Source organism: Sparus aurata, chromosome 23 (genome assembly GCF_900880675.1).
Source record: "Sparus aurata chromosome 23, fSpaAur1.1, whole genome shotgun sequence".
Taxonomy (NCBI): domain Eukaryota; kingdom Metazoa; phylum Chordata; class Actinopteri; order Spariformes; family Sparidae; genus Sparus; species Sparus aurata.
The window spans coordinates 30,448,574-30,463,879 of record NC_044209.1 but is presented as its reverse complement, the minus strand read 5'-3'; the positions used below and the strand labels follow the sequence as shown (position 1 = coordinate 30,463,879).

Here is a 15,306-nt window from a genome sequence, read left to right as displayed (position 1 = left end):
ATTACCAGGAGAAGAATCAAAGAGCAGCACATCAGCAGCAGTGTATGTTTCTGCCTGCCACACACTGAGAGACAGCCAGGGACACACAGACGATCAGCTGACACACACATTTATTGTTTGTTATTTTGTAGCCTTTTAATGACTTTAAATGATATTTTTAGTTGACACAAATTGAGTGATTTACTGTAATTTTTCTTTTTTTTTTTCTTTTTTAATTTATACCGATTACCTATGAATTCATTGTAAATACTGTTTTCTTTTATTGTAAATACTGTTTTCATTTATTGTTATTATTATAACTTGTAATGCTTGGCAATATGTACAATGTTACGTCATGCCAATGAAGCCAATTGAATTGAACTGAGAGAGAGAGAGAGAGAGAGAGAGAGAGAGAGAGAGAGAGAGAGAGAGAGAGAGAGAGAGAGAGAGAGATTCAACTAACACTGGTCCAGTCCAGTACGGTGGCGCGCAGAGTCAAACATGAGATTGTTTACCGGATGACATCACACAGGTGAGCCTCACTTGAGCGCTCCACCTGCTGACTCATCATCAGTTCTGTTCATGCCATCAATACTATAAATATAAAACGGCTGCTGATCAGATCGATCCGTACATCAGTACCTGTAAGACGCCAGAGGTCGAAACAACTAATACACAATTCTTGATCAAACATCCTCAAAGTGAGATAGTCAACACACGGCAACACCTTCCGGACATGTCCCCTCTGCAGCTCTCTGTACCAGACTCCATAGAGAAAACAGAGGATTTAAGGATCGAGACGAGCACTGTCTCCAGCGGATCTAAAACCTGCTGCTTCACAAAACCTCCAGCTCATCTCCACCTGACGACATAGTCCAGCTGTGTGACGTTACACTGCCAAACACTCATCAATTCCTGATTATTGATCCCCTAGGCGACTTCTTACCTGCTGACTGGAGTTATTTCCGCGTTACTCGCGAGCCCCGATCCGACCCCGTCTGTCAGTCAACTCGCCGACCACCGCGAGGCAACCGGAAATAGGCCAGACCCGTAACCGAAGGAGAGACACGACGACAGACAGACAACAGATCAAACATCAGAGACTAACCGGGTTCACGTGCGACTCTCTGCAAGCGCGCACTCACTCGGCTCTATCAACCAGGAAGTGTTTCAGGAGGCTCGTGCTGCTTTTACCGTTAAATCCACAAACCACCTGTCTGTCTGTCTGTGTGCTCTATTCAGGCGCCTGTCTGACTCCGCCCCCTGCCCCTCACCTTCACAGGTACTGCTGCTCAGGTGAGACGAGTCCCTCAGTAATAGATTACAGTCAGCAGTCAAACACTCAACGAGGGGGAGGCGTGAGCATGAAAAGGGTGAAGAAATCTCCGCTGATGTCACTTCCTGCTATACATGAAACAAACCGTCCATCACTGAGACAAACAGACACAAAGACAGAAAGAAGTTCATGTAGAACATTTGCTGAATGAACAAGAAGGTCCAAATAATGCAGAATGAGTCAGAGACAGAGTTTCACAGAGTTTATAAAGTGTCTCCAACTCAACAACTCACTAAACTGACACATTTGTTAAGGGAGTCTGGGGACTTTCTCCACGGGGACAAAGAAGTAGCCTATATTGTTACTGTTTAGTGTCTTTGTAACATGTGACATGTTTAGATCAATAACATGTTTCTTCTTTCATAAATGGAGTGTAAATGGTGAAATCAGTGTAAACAGTGTGTTCAAACAGCTGATCAATGTTGGCAGGTAAGACTTTAGCACTTTAGACACAGAAGCAGACAGGCTGGTACAGACATGCTGCCACAAACTGACACTTTTTACAAGGAGACAAACAACTTCAGCTGAAAGATTTAATGCTGAATTTACAACAAGGACACAATGACTTACAATCTGTCACACACACAGTTTCACTACGTTACAAAGATTTCTTTTAACTCAACAACTCTTAAAATCACTACATTTGTTAATGGAGTCTGGTGATGATGTGTTACTGGTTAACTTCAGGTTCTTATTAAATGCTGGATTTACAAGAAGGACCCAATGACTTAGAGTTTGATTTGGTTATATTGATAGATTGATATGAAGATGATAATCTTCACTAATAATCAGTGTGTTGATTGATCTGCTCACACCATCACCTGTTGGGAAAACCAGCATAGACCAGCATGATTTCCATGCTGGTCTATGCTGGTTAGTGCTGGTTTAGCTGGTGAACCAGCATGATGAAGCTGTGCCCTCAAATGACCCCAAAATCTTGCAGGTTTGAAGCTCGTTCTCAATAAACTTGGTGTACTGTGACGACCTCACTGACTCTGTGTCCTGTATTGGGCTTTCACAGCCCACTTCACTCCTCATACTGCAATATTAAATAAATTGTTGACACATCCCATGCTGGTGACCAGCAAACCAGCGCCAAAACACAACATATGCTGGTCTTGCTGGTCACAAGCTATGCTGGTCTATGCTGGTTTTTCCAGCAGGGCACGACCAGAAAGTGAAAACATCTGGAGAACAGGAAACCGATGAGAAGCTGCCTTCAGAATAAAAGCATACCATAGTTGACGGTCATTGTAAATGCGATCTGTGATCACATGCAAACCCACACACACACACACACACACACACACACACGCACAGAGTCATCATAAAACTCTGATCTCTGCTGTTCTGTTGGTGAAGAGAAGAAATGTGGGCTTTTATTTTGTAGAGCTGTTTGTGAGACCTTGTGTGAGGCAGCTGCTTTGGAAAATGAAAGTGAAGGGACTTCACACACACACACACACACACACACACACAGAATTCATTCAGTCAGAAGTAATTTTAAAGGCTCATTCTGCAGTTTTTGCACTAAAGGTCTTACAGCACAAAAAAGAAAACTTGATTGAATACAATGATAAAAATAAATCTCTTCTCACGATTAGTTATAATAATTAAATAAAAAATCTAAATAAAAAATCTCCATCATGTTCTAGTGTGGAGTTCAGTCTGGAAAGTGAGAGTGGAAACACTGCAGGACTTTTCTCTGAATTGTTTTCTGTTTCCTGTCTGGACTAAAAAGAGCTGAACACAGATCAGCAGCATGTTGGAGACACTGACCCACAGCAGAGCACCACCACCACCACCATCATCATCATCATCATCATCATCACCATGTTCAGCTGGACCAGCCTGCTCTTCGTCCTCTGCAGCAGCCTGACTCCTGTCTTCTGCTGTGATTGGCTCACACAGTACGCTCACCTGAGCAGGACCTCTCTGAAACACATCCGCCTCATGGTGAGTCCACACGCACTCACACCAGATCCTGGAAGAGACTGCAGGAGTCCTTGAGGGTGTTTGAGGGGTAGCTGAAGAGGTTCAGAGGGTTTTAAAAGAGCTCCTTGAATATGTGCTAAGAGTCTCTGTGAGGTCCTTGAGGAGCTCCAGGTGTTTCTTCAGGAGGTGACAGGCTAAATGTTTACATGTGTCAGTGAATAATAGCTATATTCACATAAGTATAAAATAAACTGTAAAGGTTGACATATGTGGACAGATATTAAAGTAAACATGTTTTTTTATGTATAACAGGAATCAAATGTGTATTTATTTTGATAAATTAATGTATATGTCGGAACAGCTGATGTTCATAAATTGAGACGAGCAGGTCAAAGAAAGTTTCAGATTTAAAGTCAATGTAACAGGATGAATGACTGAAGACGATAACAAAATGCTGCTCATGTAACTGTTCAAAACTGCAAAGTGGCACTTTAACGCTGCTGCTGGCTCATTAGTGACATCTAGTGGAGTTTTAACAAAGTACACCAGCAGCAAAGATCTGTCTCTTCTGAGACAACGAGGACTGATGTGAAAATGGTCAGACAAGAGAGAAAATGTAAATATAAGAAAAACTCTATGTTTACAAGTATGAGTGCATATTAAATATATTTACATCAATATAAAATAAACTATATATGTTTACATGTATAGACAAATTCATTTAGGGAACATTTGCACACACTGAATTGTTATTATTCAGAATTTTGTCAGATTTTTTATCGTAATGTATTTTCAAAACAATGTTTGTAGGTATAAAAATTACTGCAAGAGGTCAGTATTGATCACAATGTTCAGTACATTTTTTTCTATTCAGTTTCACAAATATAAGACAGTTGTTTTTTCACCAATAATCTTTGGTAAATGAAGCCCAGACCCTCAATCATGTAGACCAGTAGAACCACTTCAGTTTCCAGCAGATTATGGTGAAATGAAGTGTCGCTGGTGTTGTTTCAGGGTGGTCAGCTGACCGATCAGCAGAGTCCAGTTCCTTTTCCAGACAAACTCTACAGACGGATACGGATGAATAAGGTAATCAATAAATCAATCAGTCAATCAATCAATCAATCAGACAGTCAGTCAATTAATCTGAAACTTCAGCACTTTCATTAGCTGTATTCAGTGTTTGGTTGTCTCCAGCGTTACTTGAACTCCTTTCAGTGAAGTGTTTAGCTACAGACTGTCAACATTGAGCTCACTGACTTCAGGTCCTTTATGATTCTTCACATGTTCACACCGACACACTTCAGGACACATTTACATGCAAACATACCAACTAATGACATCAGCTCAATCAGCCAATCAGAAAGCTAGAATTCACTCCTCTCTCTCTCCAGGTGGAGTCTCAGTTGGTTTTCATCAGAGACAGTCTGGAGCTGATTTCTGATCTCTATCACCATGACAACCTGTCCTCCGCTACCTGGGATAGCGTCAAGACCGAACACTTCCTGACCGTCATCGACCGCCAGATAGACGGTCTCAACACCTGTGTGAGTAGACAGATGGATGGATGTTTCAACTCCTTTCATGAGTCCTTTAACTTCAAGACAAAGTTCATCTGAATACTTCAATTGTATTCATCTTCTCTGCTCACACTTCAACTGTATTCATCTTCTCTCTGCTCACACTTCAACTGTATTCATCTTCTCTATTGACACTTCATCTGTATTCATCTTCCCTCTTCTCACACTTCAACTGTATTCATCTTCTCTGTTCACACTTCAACTGTATTCGTCTTCTCTGCTCACTTCAACACGTATGTGTGTATTCATAACTTTGTAATTGAAATTTTGTACAACTGTGAATTTAGTAACTGTTTTAAATTTATTGAATGTTCCATCTACCTGCCCAGGGGCAACGGGTGGAAAATAGCAACTTGCTAAAACCCGGTGCAATGCATCTCTCCTTGTTATATACGGGGCTAATGTTTTAGTGTGCACTGTCCCAGTTCAAATAAAATAAATAATATTAATATTAATAATAATAATAATCACTGTATTCATCTGCTCCTTGCTCGCATTTCAACTCTATTCATCTTCTCTCTGCTCGCACTTCAAACTGTATTCATCTTCTTTCAGCACCAACATGTCAGCTGAAACTCTTTCATTGAGTGAAAACAACTGAAGCGTCGGACTCATTTAGACTGTCAGATGTATTTAGACTTTGAGTGTCACTTTAAGTCCTTTGACCACTTCAGCTGATGTGTTTCAGTCAATAGTTCAGCTGTTTTCTTTCAGTTGTCAGACTTGTCACATCAACTCCCACCAGGACTTCAACTGACGCTTCAGCTCTTTCATGAATATCGTTTCAGCTCCTTTCAGCACTGACAACTCAACTGATACCTGAAATCATTTCTGCTAACAGTTGAAGTGACGCGCAGCTTCATACAGTATATTTCACCCAACACCTGATTTCATCACTTCCACTCACACATCAACTCCTTTCACTGCTCACACTACAGTTCCTCTCAGCAGTTTGACTTCAACAAACACTGAAACTCTGCATCTGTCAGAGTTTCTGCTTCAGCTGCCACTTCAACTCCCCTGAGTGTTTCCGCTTCGTTTCCTTTAATGTTTTGAAGCAGACTCAGAGAACAATGTGCCCTGTGTTTCTGTCTGCAGGTGTCGACTAACAGCACAACAGACAGCAGACTGAGGAAATACTACAGGAGGCTGGAGACGTGTACTGTATACCGCACTGTGAGTACAAATACTGCTGTAGTACTCTCTGTAACACTTTGTGTACTGACTCAAGGTAGCAGTACTGACTGTAGTTGTATGTTTACAGGGTGGCAGTACTGACTGTAGTTGTGTGTTTACAGGGTGGCAGTACTGACTGTAGTTGTGTGTTTACAGGGTGGCAGTACTGACTGTAGTTGTGTGTGTACAGGGTGGCAGTACTGACTGTAGTTGTGTGTTTACAGGGTGGCAGTACTGACTGTAGTTGTGTGTACAGGGTGGCAGTACTGACTGTAGTTGTGTGTTACAGGGTGGCAGTACTGACTGTAGTTGTGTGTTTACAGGGTGGCAGTACTGACTGTAGTTGTGTGTTACAGGGTGGCAGTACTGACTGTATTGTTGTGTGTGTACAGGGTGGCAGTACTGACTGTAGTTGTGTGTTACAGGGTGGCAGTACTGACTGTAGTTGTGTGTTTACAGGGTGGCAGTACTGACTGTAGTTGTGTGTTTACAGGGTGGCAGTCAGTACTGAACTGTAGTTGGTGTGTACAGGGTGGCAGTACTGACTGTAGTGTGTGTGTACAGGGTGGCAGTACTGACTGTAGTTGTGTGTTTACAGGGTGGCAGTACTGACTGTAGTTGTGTGTACAGGGTGGCAGTACTGACTGTAGTTGTGTGTTTACAGGGGTGCAGTACTGATCTGTAGTTGTGTGTGTCCAGGGGTGGCAAGTACTGACTGTAGTTGTGTGTGTACAGGGTGGCAGTACTGACTGTAGTTGTGTGTTTACAGGGTGGCAGTACTGACTGTAGTTGTGTGTTTACAGGGTGGCAGTACTGACTGTAGTTGTGTGTGTACAGGGTGGCAGTACTGACTGTAGTTGTGTGTGTACAGGGTGGCAGTACTGACTGTAGTTGTGTGTGTACAGGGTGGCAGTACTGACTGTAGTTGTGTGTTTACAGGGTGGCAGTACTGCGTCCTGGGAGCTGATCCGGAAGGAAACTAAACTGCACCTGGAGCGGTTGTACCTGCTGGTGGCGTCCATCAGGAGGCGCTCTTCAGCGACTCAGCAGCAGCTCTGACTCGTCTCATCCATGAGTCTGATTCTGTTTCTCTGTGAGAGACAAACTCTGCTCCATGAGACTCACACTTATTGATCTGTGATCATGTTTCTGTTGATCTCAACCTATTTTTTTATTCATATTTTTTTTGATTGTATTTATATATTTATACATTTTTAATTGTTGATCTGTTCCTATTTATATATTTATTTATTGAACAGTTTGTATTTATTGATGTTCAGTCTTTTTTACCTGAACGTGAAGATGGAAATCAGACAGTATGTTGTTTAACGATGTTGTGATGAGCTGATGATAACTTGTGTTTTTCTTTTCATAACCAATGATTATAAAAATACATGAAGCTGATAATAATATTTTTGTACTTCCACTGATGTACTTAAACTATCAAAACGTAATCAAACAAAGACCCACAATATGACTTCAGTTCCTCAAAATGTGGACGACAAATTATCATTAAATTACTAAATGATATATAAAATTACTACCATATTTATTTCCAAACCTTCACCCTCCCACAGGTCTTCTGTCTCCTGTGTGTTTGTTGGAAACATTTCTCCATAAAATCTGATCCAGCTTCAGTAAATCAAGTGTAGAAAGTAATGAAGTTGAATCTTGACACTCTCCACTGAGAGACATTCAGCTCTCAGTTGTGTTTCCAACCTAATTCACGTCTCATTGTTCGGATAAACTGAAAATTCAGCAAATTCAGCCCAGTATCACTATTACCCAGACTGATGAAGCTGTCGATGCTGGTGCTAACTGAGCTGGAATACTAGCAGGACCTTGCGTCGCTGCAGTGAGGAGCAGTTCTTTGAAGGATGCTTCATCAGTAATATAGCAACCCAGTAATTTTAGCGAAGAAGTTCAATGAGTTTATCAGTCAGAGCCTAAGAACTACCACATCAAGATCATCATCTCCATCAGCATTAACAAAGATGTTACGATCAGTTTAAGAAACCATGTGACCCGGCAGAACCGACTTTACTCAAAACAAACCCAAGCTGTGCCTACAGCTGGGTATTGGATCGAGACTGCCACCCTGCAGTTAGGACGAATAGATTCAGCCTGCTGACTCTCCACATGATGCTCAGACGAGGATCCATTCCTTCACCCTACTGGATTCACACATAGGAAATATGAGTTGGTGTCCTTTGGCTCTGAATTAATATCTTTGATTTTAGGAGAAACTTGGTTCGGGCTCTGTGAGCAATGAATTATTCGCTTGATATTTAATTGCCTTCACCCAACCCACGATTTCACCATCTGCAACATTCACTCATAAACTTGTTACAGACTAAGCATCTTTCTGTCATCTGTTCATTTTGTCATCTTATTTATTTACTCTGAATCATGAAGGCAAATGAATATATTCAGCCGTTTATCGTTGTCTGTGGAGGTTTCTTTTACTGCGGAGAACCAATGATAACTGTGTCACTACAACAGTTATGAGATTGAATATATTGATTTGATATTGATTAGAATGAATTGATATTGGCTTCCAGTTATGACACGTAAGTGAGTGGACGTGTGGGGCTAGGCTCCGACGAAATTAATATGTTTCTACCATCTCTTAGTATCTTAATCGAGCTATTTGTGACCCAAAATATTTGCTAAGATACATTTTGCACAATGCCAGAAAACCAAGGGGGAAACCGACCTCCTGAAGACGACAAAAAGACAGATTTTGAAACTCTACACGAGGTGGAAGGAGAGGACCAGGCACCTGGCAAGATGGTAACTCAAGCTGAGGCTGGCTGTGATGAGAGTCAGATCTTAACGGTCATACAAGCCCTGAGGAACGATTTTTCCATACAGCTACATGAAGTTGTTTCCTCCAACTGGGTGATAAAAGAAGCTATAGGGGCATTTTCTGAAAGACTCACAGAAGCAGAAACCCGCACTAGCACAGCTGAGGACCAGATCACTTTACTAGCAACCCTAGCCAACACCACGCAGAAGAAAGTCCAGAAGCTCATCTCTCAGATGGAAGAGTTGGAAAACGCCGCTCCAATCTGAGGCTGGTTGGATTACCCGAAGGATAGGAGAATGGAGATGCCCATACATTCTTGATGACATGGCTTCCCAATGCAATTGACATAGAAACAGGACAATGCTAATTCTCGAGCAAGCCCACAGACTGGGGAAAATGCTGCAGCTGACCCAGGATCGGCGGGGGTCGATGGAATTCGGCCATGGATTATTCCGGTGAAATTCCTGACATACGAGATAGAGATCGAGTTATGAAAGCAGCTCATCTGAAAGACAATATCATAATTGAAGGTGGCCGTGTCATGTTTTTCCCCGGATCTTTCAACTGAAGTCCATAGACAGAGGAAACTTTTTGATGGAGTGAAACCAAGTCCAAGCCAAATGCGTAAGGAATATGGATTTCTGTTCCCTGCAAAAAAGCGAATCCTACACAACAACAGCTGGCACTACTTCACCTCCCCATCCCAAGCTGAAGAATTCATCCGAAAGATTAAGAAGGTGAACATCAACCAATGACGTGCAGAAAGAGTCATTAGCTGAAACGCAGCAAGTACCAGAGACTTTTGACTGAGGGATAAGAAATCCGATGTTGATCTTTCAGAGACTGTTTTGGTAAACTCTTTAGTCCGGCAGATTAGTGAGATAATCGTTCACTTTGTGATACAAGCATCAAACTTGGCACAAACATTCTTTGGAAACCACATTTTCCAAAAAGCCTGTTAGCCACGCAAAAAATCAAATTTGGCCGCTAATTTCCAATATGGCCGCCATTGAAAGCCATTAGACTTGGTATTTGATCTGGATTGAGATTGGATAATCACATTTTGATGATCTTGATATTTAAATATAGGTGAAAGGATCTGAGCTTTTCAACTCTTCGATAAAAAGTCAAAACATTTGTTAAATTGTGAAGATAGACAGCAATGAATGGCAAAATAACGCCTTTTTGTACAAATTTTCATTAGTTTAGTTAATTGTTTTCTCACTGTTTTTGGTATTTTTTTTCGTTTGTTTGTTTTGTTACATTTGATACATTTTATATCAATAGAATATTTCAAATGAATGGGAAATGATCACTGGTTTGAACTGAACTTCACCAGGGCACACCTCCCAGGTTAAGTAAGTGCATGTTTTTCTTTTTTCATTTTGTTTTCTTCTTTTTTTTTGTGTAGATTTTTTTTTTCAATAGAACAGTGAGGTTTGACACAAGGACAGCTTTGGTGATATTTTGCACTGTTCCTTCTCAGTGATTCCTCAATGCCCCCTCCATCATCCAACCGGGACATGTCTAACCTGACCGGCAACTGGTTGATTGCTTGAAAGAGTGGTATGTCTGTGGCAATCATTGGAATAACCATTGCTCTCAGGACTACACGGATAATGAGTTGGAGGAGATTTCAACTCTTCCTTTAAATCTGTCTGACAAAGACAACACTTTCTCCAGTCAGTTTGAGATGCAGAACTCAGTGGATTAGAAGCAGCCATTATGTGTAATAGCTGAGGCAGAGGGGCTATCCTTTTACCACCTAACCATACAAAATACAAAAGCACATTCAGATATGGGACACAACTAGGTTGAAACATCAAAGTGCCCTACACCTAGCCCGATTATTCATCTAGTGCGATCTGTACACCATCCATGTAATTAAAGCCCCATGACCCTTGGCTCAGCTTTCCCGCGCTGGCACATCCTGTTAATTCAGGTGCAGCTAACTATATTACAACTAACTAAACTACTAGTCGGTGTATATAAAGGGCTAATTAGATAGCATTTGCGACATTAAGCTATACTTGCTATAACTACAGTTAGTAGACTACAACTACGGTAAGTACTCTAATTAGCTGACACTGAACCCCATGCTGAGTCTCACAGCAATGATGCCACCAGTGTGCTCTGGTTGTGCTTTTGAGGGCCATATGGTTGGGCCCTTGGTAGCTGCCTTTACAGTGTAATTGATTAGTGGTAGTGGATGATCCGAAATGACAATTCGTTTGTATACTGAGTCACACTGGCTATCACATGTGGGAGTAAGAGTTATGGGTATCTGAATTACATGAATATTCCCGACTGGCAGGATTCCTATTTCTCCAGATATCACAGAGATTTAACTTGCCCAAAAAGTGTCGTATTATCTTCCTATTCTGCGTGTATGAGATGTCCAAACCTGATGACTTGTCCAGAGTAGGATTTAGAGTGCAGTCAAAGTCTCCTGCCATACAAATGTGAACATGTAGCGTTGATAAAGTTAAAACCAAGCTATTATAAAACTGTATATCATCACTGTTAGGACCATATAGACGTACTAAATTATTGTCTTGATTTAATAAAGAACCCTGGATGATAACAAATCTGCCTTTGTTATCCTGTATGATATTAATAACCCTCAATGGTACAGATGAGTGTATTGCCACCCCTCTTGCATGAGAGAAGAATGAGGCAGATATGACTTGACCTTGGTGTATTCACTGGAAAGTAAATGGGTTTCTTGAATAAAAGCTTTCTGTGTTTTAAGATGCTTCAACCTGGACACTAGTTTAATTTTACTATCTTCCTAAGACCCCTAAAGTTCTATAGAATGATGTTTATTTTAGTATGACCGCTCGTGATGGAGTCAGTAAGCTTAGCCTATTTGCAACCAACTTATTAACCATGCCTTATAATAAAGTCATAAATGTGCCTTCAGAACAAACAAATAAAACAGGAAATAACAAGGGCCTCTCCCAAATGAGGCAACATCAATATAGGACTAGGGTCTATGTTAACTTCCAAGCTTGTCATCAATTATTAGGCAAAGTATGGCATGAGGTGCTAAGGTATCTTGGGGAAAATGCTCCCCTATCCCCATTTTCACCTATTTGGGGGAACAGAAACTTCCTGCCAGGTACTGATGACCTCGGTTTTAAGTTCTGGGGAGACAGAAGCATCAGTAAGATTTTAGATCTGTACGAGAATGATAATCTTTTAAGTTTTAATGAGGTCAAGCAAAAGTTTAGCATTGACTCTAGACAGTTTTTTTTAAGTATCTTCAGATAAGAAGCTTCATAACAAAGACACAGAACTCTATAAATCTTCCCAGCCAAAATTCTTTAGAAAAACTGTTCTGAACCATTATGGAGCAGCTGGGTTAATCTCAAAGTTTTATCAGATTATCATGGCTGCAGGACAAGAATCTTCAGAGGATGAAATATTAGCATGGTGTTCAGACCTTAATGAAGAAATAACTGTAGAGGAGTGGCAGGATATATGTTTCCAATGCCAAGTATACAAACAATAAATACAAGGTTTAAACTCCTCCAGTACAAACGGCTGATGAGAACATACTTCACTCCGGAATTACTTCATCACATTTACCCTACTACTCCACTTGTGTCAAATGTGGTATTCATAAAGGTAGCTTGTTTCACTGCCTCTGGACACCCACATTCAAGAATTTTGCAAAGAGATTATTATAATTATATCCATCTTTATTAAGAAACAACTTCCACTATGTCCCAAACTTTGTATTTTTGGATGTTTTCCAGCAAGCTGTACAATTAGCAATAGCAGTACAAAGATGGTCATATTTTGTCTTCTTGAAGCTAAACATAAAATTGCACTGTCATGGAAGTCTGTTCACAGACTAAGCAAGTGAGTCTGGGTTGAGGGGCTGCAGTGCCTTGCCCTAGAGAGACTTACAAATGTGATCAGAGGGAAATATAACACTTATGTAAAGAGTTGGGGGTCATTTATGGAATTTCTGGAGGGGGAAGATTTCATTATAGCTTTGTAATCTACTGTTTTTATTCTTATTTATGTGTTTTATATTTTTAATTTATTTTTTTTATTTTTCCTCATGAAAAGCATTAATATTATGAAATACTGGAGCATTCTGTTTGTGGGGTACAATCTGTGTCCACCTGTTCATATACACGATTGTCACTCCTTATTGTTATTCTTTTCATGTCCTTATAAGCCAAGATGAGAAACAGTCAGTTACCAAACCAGCAAAATATACCACTAGTATATACATATTTGGAATTTCTTCAAATGCCTTTTTGTACTTATTGATGTGCCTTGTTCTGTTTTGTGTCTTTGTACTGTAATCAAAAAAGACAATGAAAAGATTAGTCGAAAAAAAATGTAGAACATTTTCAGTCTTTTTATCAATATGTTAACGATGTGACTCTTGATTATTTAACGGTGGAAAATGTGCTGACGCAGCTGATTAACGGTGACATGCCTGCAGGCGCGTTAGTTTCATCATTTTTCCTTAAAGTGGAAACTGAATGAGGAGTGGATGAGGAGGACTTTCCTTCACTACGTTTCTCTACAAACAGCAGCTGACAGTCATTCAGACTGAAGTTGTAGACAGAGTTACGTAGTTTCCTTCCTGTTGTCAGTCAGATCGTCGACTCGATCGCGCCTCCTTCTTTCTGTTCTGCTAAATGTAAACTGAGCCTCCACTTCCTGCCTCGGTCCATCTCAAACTCTGCCGTCTTTCTTTTCTCCCTTCTCTCTGTTGACTCTTCTCTGTAAATGTAAACTGAAGATTTCGGGGGTTAAACCGCATCCTGAATGAGTCTGAATGTGTGACGACACAGACGAGTTTACTTTGATTCATACAGAAACATATAGATATGCAAAGTGGAATCGAACACACAAGAGTTTTCGGCTCCTTACGATGAAATAATGGGGAAAAGTTCATGAGACAGCATCTGAATCTGAATCAGCACAATCTGTCCGTCCACTGTTTCCAACCGCTGCCATTAACCCTGACGCTCAGTCAGCTTGAAACAAGTGGACCTGGTGTCAGAACCTCAACAATGAAAAGATTTAAAAAATATATAAGAACATATAAGATACAAGAGTGTTGTATTCCTTTACTTTTCTTTAGTTATCTGAGACGTGAAAACAAAAACTGTTTAATAAAAGTAAAGAATAGTAGATGGAAACAATCATGAATTGAAGCTTCTGCACGATAATTTCCCTCTTTCGACTTTTAGGTTTATCTCTGGAAAATTCACCTAAACTGAGCAGATTGCTGATTAATTTCCCCTGTATTGAAACATTAAAATCACTTAATGAGTTTAACCTCTAATTGTAAAAATAAAAAATGAAGTTTCCCTAAAGACACCGGTGTTGTTAAATTTCAAGCAGTTTTCACTCTTGATGACCTCGTTTATCACAGTCTTTATATGTTTCCATTCATTAATCCCTAATCCCAAAATTAAAAATCTGAACACTCGTTTTAATTGTAAAGTGTGCTGAGAATATGCTGTATGGTGATCATGCTCTTTAAATACAATTGACTTATTAATTGAAATTAATATATTTAATATAGTGTATTTTAGCAATGATGAGGTCTGAGGAAAATGAACTAAAACTATATTTGGCCAAAACTATGTGGACACGGTTTGTCTCTAACTCTATATAAATGTATCTTGCAACTGGGTTCAGGTGTCCATATACTTTAGGACATGTGGTGTACTTTCCTCCTGAAATAATCCATATTTAATTCTTGTGCTGTTTGTTCTTGTGTCAACGTGTCGTTTTGTGTTAACAGTCATCGTGAGGGGGAGGGGGGTGGAGGGGGGGGGGGGGGGGGGGGGGGGGGGGGGGGGGTTAGGGGAGCGGGTGAGGTTAGGGTTGAAAGGGGAAATTTCCAAGATTTTGCTTTGAAGACATCAGTTTCAGTTTCTGGAGCTTCATTTAAAAGCCGAAGTTACAGAGACTATCACCAGAACCACAAGAACCAGCTGCCACAAGGACCAGAACCAGAACCAAAGGGGCCAGAAGCTTCAGCACCTCCAGGACTTTCAATACTCCCAGGACCTTACTGCGGCTCATCGGGTGAGTTTATTTTATCCGTTCGTGTTTTTGATGCAGAAGTTTTAAGTTTATATATATTTCTAAATCATTAAATCAATTAAACCAACAGAAAAAAAATATTAATTCTTCAGTTTTGTTCTGAATCAGAAAAAAAACATCAGATTGTTTTAATTTTTCTTCATTTTCTAGTTCCTAAATTTATCACAACAAATATTTAAAACATATTTATGTTTTATTTTTATTTTTTTATTTTATATTTTTTAGAGCTGGAAAGTAACTAAGTAGCCCACAGTAACTCCAGTATTTTACTTAAGTACAGACTTGAGGTAGAGTCTTTTTTCTCCATCACATTTACTCTATTACATTTACTGCATTACATTTACTCCATTACATTTACTCCATCGCATCTACTTGACAGCTTCAGTTACTAGTTACTCCACAGT

General features: G+C 40.2%; 1 protein-coding gene across 1 annotated transcript; it reads left to right on the top strand.

The window, feature by feature from the left end:
• The first annotated feature begins 3,148 nt into the window (after window positions 1–3,148).
• LOC115575658 (interferon a3-like) lies at window positions 3,149–7,065 on the top strand. The gene is made up of 5 exons (XM_030407873.1): window positions 3,149–3,271; window positions 4,265–4,339; window positions 4,645–4,797; window positions 5,929–6,006; window positions 6,946–7,065. The coding sequence occupies exons 1-5, from the start codon at window positions 3,149–3,151 to the stop codon at window positions 7,063–7,065; spliced, it is 549 nt and encodes a 182-aa protein (XP_030263733.1).
• The last annotated feature ends 8,241 nt before the right edge of the window (window positions 7,066–15,306 follow it).

Excerpts from the sequence above, each read along its gene's own strand:
- LOC115575658 (XM_030407873.1), top strand. The coding sequence starts at position 3,149 with ATGTTCAGCTGGACCAGCCTGCTCTTCGTCCTCTGCAGCAGCCTGACT. Across the intron at positions 3,272-4,264 it reads TGAAACACATCCGCCTCATG|GGTGGTCAGCTGACCGATCA; the intron begins GTGAGTCCACAC and ends GTGTTGTTTCAG. Across the intron at positions 6,007-6,945 it reads CGTGTACTGTATACCGCACT|GGTGGCAGTACTGCGTCCTG; the intron begins GTGAGTACAAAT and ends GTGTGTTTACAG.